This window comes from Etheostoma cragini, chromosome 5 (assembly GCF_013103735.1).
Source record: "Etheostoma cragini isolate CJK2018 chromosome 5, CSU_Ecrag_1.0, whole genome shotgun sequence".
NCBI lineage: Eukaryota > Metazoa > Chordata > Actinopteri > Perciformes > Percidae > Etheostoma > Etheostoma cragini.
In genome coordinates this window covers 2017213-2028939 of record NC_048411.1, presented here as the reverse complement: position 1 = coordinate 2028939, position 11727 = coordinate 2017213, and the positions used below count along the sequence as shown (strand labels likewise).

Sequence of the window (11727 nt, the reverse complement as noted above, 5' to 3'; positions counted from 1 at the left end):
CAGACACACACACAGACAGACAGACAGACACACACTCCGACACACAAATACAGAACAACAGACACACACAAAACAACACACAACACAAGCAGATACACACAGACAGACGCACACACACACACACACACACACACACACAATCTCACAGTCTGCTTTATAGCAAACGTCTGTCACTCAGCTACCCGGCTGCTCTGTCATGTCCAGCCAGGTGATCCACAGCCTCTCTACCTGCCCTGGATTACCTTGTGTGAGTGTCTACCCTCCTGTATCAGCCATCATTGTAGTGGTCCCACCATACAAAAGTTTTAACTGCAATTGGCTGAAGAATTTGTGAATTTCAGATGGCTTGATGTGTTTTTATTGGTAGAAATCCTCTCTGCCACTAGGAGGAGTCAAATACAACTTTTTCAATGTCATAAAGGAGGTGTGCAGACATATTGCAAATTGAGCTAAATATGATTGTTTCAGGAGGGGCATGTTGTAATAGATTTAAAATGAGTTGAAATTGTGTCAATAAAATGACACAAAAATAAAAACAATTATTCTACTTCTTTGGCTACAATGTCACTGTTGGCCAGACATGAGGCTTCTTACATAGAGATAGGCATGGAGAACATTCCATGAGATCATCTCTCAATGCCAATCAAACCAGCAATTAAGCTAACTGAAATAAAACCATGGCATTCTCTAGGTATGGTGATGGGTGTGTGATGATGGGGGGGGGGGGGGGGGGGGGGGGGGGGGGGGGGGGGGGGATGCATGGTATCCTGATCCATGAAATAACTGGCCTTTAATAACAACAATCTGCCTGCCTCTATGGGAATTTAACATAGGGGGAGGGTGTATACTTATACCCCCTGTATTTTAAGGAAGAACGTTCATTCAATACGTTCACTCACAAGGATATTTGGTGTCCTTAAAAGGTTGGATTTTCCTAAATATTATGTATTAAGGCATTAAGATCCAAGATTTTTTTTTCGTCTTTTTAATCAACTTGACATGGGTGTATAAACTTTCTCACTGTACAAACCAAAAATATACAGTCTATGGTGCAAACACATTGTGCCTTGACTGTTTGTATCCCCATTGTACAATAAAGAAAGAAGAAAAAAAAAAGTTCTGCTAGCCAATGAACAGAGGCGCTGCCGTGACGTCTCCAGTCATCTGTGTTTGGCTAATGATTACGTGTAGCCAAAGATCCTGGTTTAGCTCACCAACTAGCAACAGCTAGCTTGTCAGACAGAGGAGACACCCCCAGCGAGTACATATCTATTGACACAACGGTAGCTAGTCTATGAGTGCAACGTGTCCAGGAGAAAATACAAACGTTCAGTGAACATTTAAAAACGCCACGGACTGATACTTTATCGAAGTTAACATGGTAAGAGACTTCAATGAACGAGTGAGCTAACGAGAGCTAACATCGCTCGGTGATGGTAACGTCTACACTCATTGTTATGGCCAGAAGTGCTAGCTGGCTACCCAGCTTTCTGTCAAAACATAGCTAGTCTGACAGTGTTCTGTACATTTTCTAATATGATAAACACTAATGAGACACAACAGGCTGAGCTTTTTCATTGCAGCAATATGTGACCAAACGTTAAGAATGTATCCACACATTGGCTATAAGATTGAGTTAACGTTAGTTAGGATACACTATCTCACCCGGAAATGAATTTAACTCAATGTCTAGTTTTACTTTCCAGTGCAATCATTTTTGAGGAACTGCATACGTACTCCAGATTTAGATTTCATAACCCATATGAAAGGCATATCTAACATTTAGAGGTTTGGTGCAGTTTGTATTATAAATGAAGCACTCAGAAGCTTGTCATCTAGTAATACAAATATCAGCAAAATATTAGACATCTGTTAAAAACTTTTTGTTGGCCCAATCCACATTATATCACATTGTTTTTACGGTTAAGTAAAATGTATCCATCAGAAATACTAGATTATTTGCTAGATGTAGCCTTGAGAGTAGACACACAACCACAGTCAAAATGTTTGGCATTTGGCATATGTCATTTATAAGCCAAAATAGACAGTCCATTCTATGATGATAATAATAGAAGCCGAAAATATCTTGATCTTGTTAGGCTCATTACAACAATGTGACATGTGACTGTTGCAGACAAGTAGCTACTGTTGTCAATCTTGGGATTTGGATAACTGTCTTTTTTTTCTTTTCTTTTCCTAGCTGTAGCAGAATGGAATTACCAGTACAAGCTTGTTTTGAGTGGTACTGCATAAGGACGCGGCACTGTTTCAGCCATCTAAACAAGGAGCCATAAACTCCATGCATCTTGTGTAGTACCTCCCCAGGAACTGTAAATTGCATTCAAAAAGAGACACTTGAAGGACAGACATGTTTGCCAAGTTGAAGAAGAAGATTGCAGAGGAAGCGGCCACAGCACCTCGGAGTGGGGTTCGTATACCACGCACCATCAGCAAGGAATCCATCACCTCAGTGGGGGCAGACTCCGGGGATGACTTTGTAAGTACTTTGTGAAATCATCACCAGTCACTAGCCTACTGCTTCACAATGTTTTTGCAACAGTTTGCCTTACACCAAACAGCAAGAGAAAAGTACATCACGCTAAAAATAAAGATAACGGGCGGATCTGATATCTGCCAAGGGGAAAACAGTTTAACCCTGCTTACTTTCATTAAAATCGCACCTAAATCCTACAACACAAACCCTCTAATTGCCTTTAAGTGGTCTTAATAAACATGTTCATATATGAAAGAAGGACCATAGGTATGGGTTTAACAGTGTGTATTATAAATACATCGTTATTAAACGTCGGCCTCACCCACAGGTATGGGTTGCGTGAGGATTGGTCACACTACTCCTTCATACAAACATATTTAACATGATCATAGACTCCCACACACATTTAAACTCCCAAAACCCCAATGTCCCAGCAGATTAAATGTTCATTCATTTAACTTAAATAGTCCGGATAAAGAATAGAAGTCCTCCTCATTAGAAAACAAAACGCAAAGATGCCAGGTGAAGCGTGGCGAGACGTCAATAATAGTCCCACAGGTAACTTCCGCAACCTCGCCACAGTCCGTTTAGCTGAAGGGATGATGCAGTAGTCCAGAGAAAAATCCCAAGAGACAAAAACGTTTTATCCCGCAGTTGACTTCATTTAGCAAGCCTGCGAAAACAGACCCCCCTAAACACCAACCGCTTCCCCTGTCGAACTCCAGAGGCCTCCCATGTCACTTCCCAGTCTCTTTTATCAAAACGCATCTGTCAGCAAACGACTTATAAAAGAAATAATACAAAAAAAGTCAGTCCATAAACAATCCGTGATCTCATCACAGTTCTCTGTTACAACAGGATGTTTTTTTTTTTTTTTACAGGTGATCGATAAAACAAAACGGGATACAGTTAGAAAACGTGTGTTATGATAATAAAGAGGCGTTGTTTACTTCATAGGCTGTTTTTTTGTATTATTACATTATCTGGGTCCCATAACAGTGATACAACCAAAAGATTTATTCAAAACTAAATTTTTTAAAGGTTGAGGTAGCGTTGAGATCATATATCAATCATTTCTCTTGCACCACGCAGTTCAAAGTACGTATCACAGCTACGGTAGCCTTCAAGCTTCAAAAAGCCGCTCTTTTGCTCTTTTTTGATCTTCTTTTTCTTTCTCTGGGTGAAGAAGAAGTCTCCCGTTCCTGAAATTTGGATTTTGAATTGGACTTGTACTCTGAATTAGTTCTGGAAAGCCACAGAATAATGCAGGAATTTAATGTCCATGCAGTGATAGGAACTCTGTGAATAGTCACCAGTCAGGTGGTCTAGGTATCAGGTCTTGGGTGTGACTGACACTGTATTGTGTTGCAAGCATGTAAGCTTATGACCAACCAGTCCAACATGAAGCCCTGTTGATTCCTTCTCAGTTGACAACAGCGCACCAGCACAGCTGACTTTAAATGTGTTTTATTCCAGCGTTTTTCTTCTTTTTGTATTTTTCTGTTTTAAGTGGTGCACATAGTGATATAATAACGTGTTTTGTAATTTTTTTCCCATAAGGTTTTGAAGTCAGAGCTCGGAAAGGAAGTCTATATCTGGGGTAAAACTACCGAGGCTGTAGCTCCGTCTCTGTTGCACTTGGCTGAATTATTTAGTGAAGCTGAGTAGCAATACTGCCAGCTAACATGTGACACAGGCCACAAGTCTTTGCTTTAGGTACAGGTGTTCGTACCTGGCAGTAAAATGTGTCTCCAAACGTGTCTTGGGGGACACTCTTGTGATCGGACCACTTGTGAAATTGAACCACTTCTGATCGCAGTGCAGTCCTAGACGAAAGGCCATAATCGATAAACCGAATCTCAGCTCTGGCCGATTATCGGACTATTTCTTGTCAATTTGCAGATTCTCTTTATCAGTGTTTAATTTGCCTAATAACTGATAAAATTAATTATTTAAAAAGTGTTCTATTTTAGGCAAGGCTACGTCTGTCCCTCTGCTTCAGTTTCACCCACCACTGAGTCTGACTTAATGTCCCGCCCCAGACACTATCTGACTCTTTTACTGCGGATTATATTAATATGTCTCATATATTAAATAGTAGCTTAGAGCATTTAAACAGAGTTATGCAGTGGATTTTGTAAATGTTTGAATAATTTCATTATCAAGAATAGACAGGAACCGCTGAAGTTATAAGAAGTTCGGTTTACTTGCAAGTAGGTCAGTTTTTACAGTACTCACAGCATCAGTACAGAAAAAGGACTGCCGAAAAAGCTTTTTTACAACAGCTCTTGTAATACAATGTAGAATGAGATAAATCACGCGGTCACAACAAAGCCGTAATGATGAGAGTTTCTCACAGTCCAGGGGCGCCTGTTCTTTTCCCAGCATCACACCGCGCTCCAGACAAGGACAAGACCGATGGAAACAGCAGCAATGCAAACAGTTTTAACACTGATCAGAGAAAAAAGCATAAAAAGCATTTATGGAACGGTATTTTTCCAACAGTAACATTCCAAAATGTTAATTTTTCTTAAAATTGTTAAACTTTCATTGTATTGGTTACTGCTATTTACTGCTAATAATCATATAATCAGTGGCTATAGTGGCTAAATACTTTGTTACTGTACTTAAGTACATTTTTCATTTTGTTAATAATAGAATGACCTGAAGATTTCTGACTGGTAAACCGCTACTTCAGATATATATTTCCCTTAAACACCCCTCTATGAAGGTTGAATATGAAGTGCTACTTCCTAAGTGTGTGTGTGTGTGTGTGTGTGTGTGTGTGTGTGTGTGTGTGTGTGTGTGTGTGTGTGTGTGTGTGTGTGAGTGTTTGCACGTGTGGTGTGTTTGCACGCGTGTGTGTGTGTGTGTGTTTTTGCATGTTTTTTCAGGCATCTGATGGCAGCAGCTCCAGGGACGACTTGCCCGCACAGCTTCTCAGGAGGAATGATCAGATCCGGAAGCTGGAAGCCAAGCTATCAGGTAGGACATGTCGGCCGTAGTGTGAGCAGCTGGAGCCATTCAGCCTGTAGCTCTCAGGAGAGATCAGCACCCAGGATCAGAGTCATTTCAATTTAAAAAGACCAACTTGTACCTGTAAGCGATAGATCCTATCTAAGAAAATAGAATATCAGAATGATATCAAATGGCCAATTCTGTATAAGGAAAGCTGAAACTTCAACCAAAATTGCAGTGTTGCTAAATATTTGACACAGAATTATTTTACCTGCAAATTATTTAATAAATGATCACATAACAGGCTACTGCCTTTCAAGGCACCTTTATTTGTATAGGTAAGGCAGCTTTATTTGTATAGGTAAAGCAGCTTTATTTGTATAGGTAAAGCAGCTTTATTTGTATAGGTAAGGCAGCTTTATTTGTATAGGTAAGGCAGCTTTATTTGTATTGCACATTTCAGCAACAGGGCAGGTAAAAACACTTAAAAATAAAAAACTGATAAAACACAACAATTACAGTTAAAAAATAAAAACAGATAAAACACAATAATAAAAGTTACAGTGCAGTGTAAGAAGTTATACATTAGAGAAATTAAAAACCAGTTAAAGAAAGGCAACATCAAAAAGAAAAGTATTCAGCCTTGATTTAAAAGAACTGAGAGTAGCAGCAGATCTGCAGTTTTCTGGAAGTTTGTTCCAGATATATTTTAAGGCAACTTTTGACTGCAAATGATGTGCCAAATTCAAATAAACTAGCAATTTTACTTCGCATGCGTCTCTTTTTTACCTTATACTGTATACCAGACATATTGACAACCACAGGACCAGCCATCTAAATGAACAAAAGAATCCTTTAGACAAACATTGCACATTCAAAATGTTCCAAAAAGGAATGAAACACTGGTTGTTTTTACTCTACACTGTATTTTAGCTCATCTTTCCTTTGGGTGGCTTTTGTGACTGAGGACCCTTAGAAGTGGTTAAAGGTTGCACATTCTCATGCCAACCACTATGGTTTTCTCAGTAAAGAAAATCATTACTAGTTTTACCTTCCATTATTTCTCAATCATGTTTTCCCTTTTGCTTTCTCCCTCTCCTTTTTATTCACTTTCTCTCCTGCCTCTCTCTTCACCTTCACCTACGTGTGTGTGTGTGTGTGTGTGTGTGTGTGTGTGTGTGTGTGTGTGTGTGTGTGTGTGTGTGTGTGTGTGTGTGTGTGTGTGTGTGTGTGTGTGTGTGTGTGTGTGTGTGTGTGTGTGTGTGTGTGTGTGTGTGTGTGTGTGTGTGTGTGTGTGTGTGTGTGTGTGTGTGTGTGTGTGTGTGTGTGTGCGTGCGCGCGCGCGCGCGCACGCGTGCGTGTCCCATTACCCTACTTCCCAACACTAGATTATGCTGAGCAGCTACGAATTATGCAGAAGACCAAGGACAAGCTTGAAATTGCATTAGAAACGCATCAGGATTGTACGTACCTCTACTCTCCTGCCAATTTGCTTCCTCTCTCTCATCTGTCTGTCCGCTGTAATAACCATCACCTGGCGTGTCATCACCTCCTCCCATGAAGATTACTTTTTTTTTTTTCATTGCAGATGCTAATATCATTGATAGGGTTGGGCATCGTTTGAATTTAACAATTCTTATTCCCATTCTAATTCCGCCTTTTGATTCCGGTTCTTATCGATTCTGATTCTTTGAGGAGTGGAGTTGACAGGGCTGCAACACAACAAGAGACCGGCCGCTACGGAAACCAGAACTTTCGCGAGTAAAAATTTGGAACCAAATATCAGATGATAATCAGATTGTAAACCAAATCTTCCATACGATTCGACTAGAGGTGCAATTATTAAAATAATTCCAAGTAGGAATCGGTCCTCGATGCCCAATCCTTATCATAGGCGTTAGAGGTTTGCTTTGGGAGTGCTGAATCCTTTTTCTTATAATCTAATCCAAATCCACCCTTGAATCTTTTACACTGGTATTTTTTGAGAACATTGATTTCAGAGCTATGACTGCCTGCTACTTTGTTGGTATTCCCACTTTCTCTTAATGTACCCCACACACCCACTTAATGGTTTCCTAAACTCCCTACAATGCGTGGTAACTGCTCCTGAAGACGTGGTTTGCCTGTTGCTTTCAGTTGGACGTATGCGTAAAAGAAACACAGACTGTGTGATATAAACATAGCTCACTACCATCACTACCTACACTTGCTATGGTTATGCCCATTAAAACAACGATTGATACTTATTTATCAACATGTCTTATAGGTGTATTGAAATCTGTCTGTTGGGCTCACTGCCAGTGGAGAAACTGGTACATCTGCTTTGTGCCTAATCCATTTCTTGATGGATTTGTCTATGTATTTTTGATTGTTTTTGTGACAGTAGTTGGTCTATCTGTGGATCATTGTGTTCCTGAGAAAGAATTCTAATGTTTTTGGTGACCTTTCCCCATGGCTGAAATTTGGATTTGTAAAACACAAAAATGCAGGAAATATCACAAACTAACCCCCTTATGTCCACTGGGAGCAGCCGTGTCCTGTTCCAACTCGGAACTTCTCACTCGAAGGTCTCCTTTCCGTGTTGCTCTCTTTACACCCTAGGTTTATTTTTGCCAGCTCCCTCTTAAGAATAAAATTCACCTGGAAAGGAATGTGTATATAAACGCCCATATTTGGGCTACAAAATATATAGTTGTTTTATTACATTGCAATATCAACTGACACACTAAATGTACCTCGAAAGGCTGTGACATATCTGAAAAGACACTCAGAGAATCTTTGTGGTAGTTAAAAGAAAATATCAGCAGAAAACTGCAATTTAAAAGGTAACTTACTATTTTTTTTTTAGTGCTGCCATAGTTTGATATTCAATGTTGTTTAATAAAAGAATGTTGGAAATTATTTCCTTTTGTTTTCAATTTAACAAGTTTAGCAAGTTGTTGCATTTTAGCAGAACTGTGTAGACTTTAATATCTGTTTGTTGCGATATTCAACGTTATTGCATACTGCACATGTTCCTCATTTCGTACAGCCAAGCCAAATATTGATCACCAATTGATATTAATTTCATGTCAGTGCATGTTATTTATCATCACATTTTTTCAATATGCAATGCTGACAAATCAATTCAAAACTTTATTGAGATGCAGATGCTAAAGAACAAACAACTTGAAGATGTTTCTGAGACTCTTTCAGCACACATTAGCACAACAGAAGAGCGACACGGCTGCATCCATTGGACATGTGGGGTTACCGGCAGGTGGCCAGGAAATTTGGGCACTCCACAAGTCTCTAGTGACACAATCAGGCTAAGATGTTAACTTTTCTCTGAAAATATCTCAGAACTTGTTAGCCATGAACCTTTTGATTTCAATCAACACACAGCTTTTCCTCTAGCGCCCCTCTCAGAGCTCATTTTCAAGGTTTAGGTCATGGTAAATAATTATTGAATATTGACGCCAGTTCGCAAGTATTAAATATTACAGCTTTAAAGAATTCTGTCTTAAAGCTGTAATATGTTCTGTGAGTTGTAAGAAACAGTGCACCTTCAAGAACAACTTAGTTTAGGGTGGATATTTTTCTCAGTTCACACACTGATATTGTAGGGTTAGCTTTCATAAACCGTTTTTTAGTTTTTTTTTAGTTGCCATGCATTGCTTGTTTTTGCCTCTCTTTGGTTTTGGGATGAAAACACTTCTTAATCTAACTCGTAACTTTTCACAGCTACTAACGGTGCAAACTGCTGTGCTATTTAGCATGTCTTTTTGGTTGCATACAAACCTCTGCGTATGGTTTCCATCTTTCCCTTTCTTTTTTCTTTTTCTCTCTTTCTCTCTTTCGCTGCACAGCATCCATAAAGAAACTTCAAGACCAGAGCGAGTCTCACCAGGCCAGCAGAGCCAAAATGGCAGAGGGGATGTCTTTAGAACTGGAAAAGAAGGATCGGGTAAATGCTGTCTCACTCTTTGTGCAGTCCTGATTTTTGCCTTTTGTTTACTTATCTCTTCCTCATTCTTTCTTCCAACATGTAAAATATGATTTACACTTACAGATTCAATAAAGTAAAAGTCTTCTTTTTCAATAATTTACTTGCAGGAATGGATGGAGAAGATGGCTGAAATGGAAAAGGTAAGGTTTAGATATAAATTTGAAATTGTAAGGAATTTGTGAGGAAATTGAACATGTTAAAATGAGTGCTTTCAGTTTAACGCGTTAACAGTATTAACGCAAAACCCATTTTAACGGCGTTATTTTTTTTATCGCGAGACTAACGTTCTTTTGTGGCCTAGCAAACTTTGTAGTATATTTTTACATGTTGTTGCAACTTGTTACGTTAAAAAAACCTACAACAACCACCAGATCTAGCTAGGCCAGAAAGAAAACAACGGGCACGTCGTTTGGCTTTCGAGCCGGTCAAAGAGTAGTAATGTTACGTTTTGAGTAGATGGCGAGGGTGAGACGTCAAAAATGGGCGCCAATAAGATTCTGGATGAAAAGTTGACTTTTTAAAAGTTGACAAATGTTGCAAAGTGATCTGTGTTTGGTCTTTGTGAACTGAGCTACCATCGCACCACGTCCAGTCTGAAATACCCCACCAGTCTGAAATACCACTTTATGGCCAAGCATACAGCTGATGCCAGTTCTCTCCCCAATCCCTGTCAAAGTATTTTTATCATCCTTTTATTGATGGACAGAGTTATGTTGTGTGAGAGATTATTTGCTCCAAGTGAGAATGTTTGTGTGAAATTGAACGCTACAAAAGGCTATATGCTGATGGGGGGGGCTTGAACACTACAGTATGCTATATCCAGTCATCCTGTAATGCTGTGTGGGCCCTCCTCCACAGCACTGTACAGGAATGAGTTTCAGACTAAACAACCAGACTGAGACTCCCTGTAGAGGAGTCAAACTTGTGTGGTGCGGTTTGATTGTGGTGTATGAGCAAAGCAGACCAACCACAGGATGTTAGGGCAGTAGATATTTGATTTTAGCACAAATTCAAAAGTTAGCTATATATATATATATATATATATATATATAAACGCAAGACCCCTTGACAATCATGGTATCATTGATTTCCATCACTATATGATAGTAGGGATGTTCCCTGATTTGTCAGAAAGTAAAAAGAATTAAACCATGAGTGTATTGTGCGTGTGTCCTGCTCTGTCAATTTAAAGTACGCGGAACATTGTGTTACTTTATTTTACTATGGTAGTTTTTTGTTTGGAACCAAACAAACTGAACGTCAGGTGTAAAATCACACTTAAATTTGTCCGTCAGTCCGTCCGTCCGTCCTTGGGTTGTGTAAAGGCGCCATATAAATAAAAGTTATTATTATAACTGTTGTGTTTGTTTAGGAGAAAGCTGTCCTTTCAGCCCGGATAGAGGAGATGATGGAGCAAAGCTTAGCACTCTTCCAGAAAAGGGATGACCTTGATGAACTGGAGGGTTTTCAGCAGCAGGAGCTCGCTAAAGTTAAACACATGGTGTGTACGTGTGGGGTTGGATGGTTGGATTTGCAACAATACTTAAAAACAGGGAAGCAGCTTGCTACCATCTATTTGTCCATTTCTTTGCTATAGTATAAGACCTATACTTTAAAATAAATAATCAAGCCTCAGTGCAGGATAGGAAAGTCTGAAGTGCTTTTTTGAAAAAGCACACAGTTTGTTCAGGTGTGATTGTGAAGTGCAGCACTTTCTTTGCATTGTATGCTCTCTGATTGGGATTTTTTTTTTAACGTTTACGTCTTATCAGCTGCTGAAAAAGGAAGAGCAGCTGAGCCAGCGGGAGCAGGAGCTCCAGCAAAAGGAGGCTGAAGTTCAGTCAGCAAAGCAAGGGCTGTCTGAGGCTCAAAGGAAACTCCTGGCTCTGGAACAGCAGCATGAGGAGAGCTGCAGACTCAACTCGGAGTTCGAAATAGAGCGGTAAGAATGAATGCAACAGGCAGAAGAACTGTATTTTTATGAAAGCACTGAAAAGCAAGGTGGGAAAGATTATGCCTTTTTTTAGGCATAATCATTCGTTGAAAATTGCTACAAGGTTGTCTGATATGTAGTAACTAAGCAATTTTTTGTAAATTCAGCAGCTTTCCCAGCCAACCAGGGATCTTTCTTTCACTTTTCCAGTCATCATATGGTTATTTAATATTCATGTAAATGGCGTCATTGGACTACATGCAGTATGTATCTACACTGCGATATACAGTGGGTACGGAAAGTATTCAGACCCCTTTAAATTTTTCACTCTTTGTTTCATTGCAGCCTTTTTCC

The 11727-nt window shown here is 39.5% G+C and overlaps 1 protein-coding gene across 5 annotated transcripts in view; it reads left to right on the top strand.

Moving 5' to 3' along the window:
- Nucleotides 1-1171: 1171 nt before the first annotated feature.
- golga1 (golgin A1) overlaps nucleotides 1172-11727 on the top strand; it is a 26018-nt gene continuing 15462 nt past the window's right edge. For 2 of the 5 annotated variants that reach the window (XR_004656734.1, XM_034872410.1), the window contains exons 1-8: nucleotides 1172-1381; nucleotides 2201-2497; nucleotides 5389-5479; nucleotides 6841-6915; nucleotides 9301-9398; nucleotides 9548-9580; nucleotides 10813-10941; nucleotides 11213-11382. Coding sequence is in view for 4 of the 5 variants with exons in the window: in XM_034872410.1 (XP_034728301.1) it covers nucleotides 2369-2497; nucleotides 5389-5479; nucleotides 6841-6915; nucleotides 9301-9398; nucleotides 9548-9580; nucleotides 10813-10941; nucleotides 11213-11382 (725 nt within the window). In the remaining variant the exon portion in view is untranslated. The remainder of the gene's footprint in view (nucleotides 1382-2200; nucleotides 2498-5388; nucleotides 5480-6840; nucleotides 6916-9300; nucleotides 9399-9547; nucleotides 9581-10812; nucleotides 10942-11212; nucleotides 11383-11727) is intronic. The other 3 variants (XM_034872411.1, XM_034872412.1, XM_034872413.1) reach the window with 3 other exon arrangements.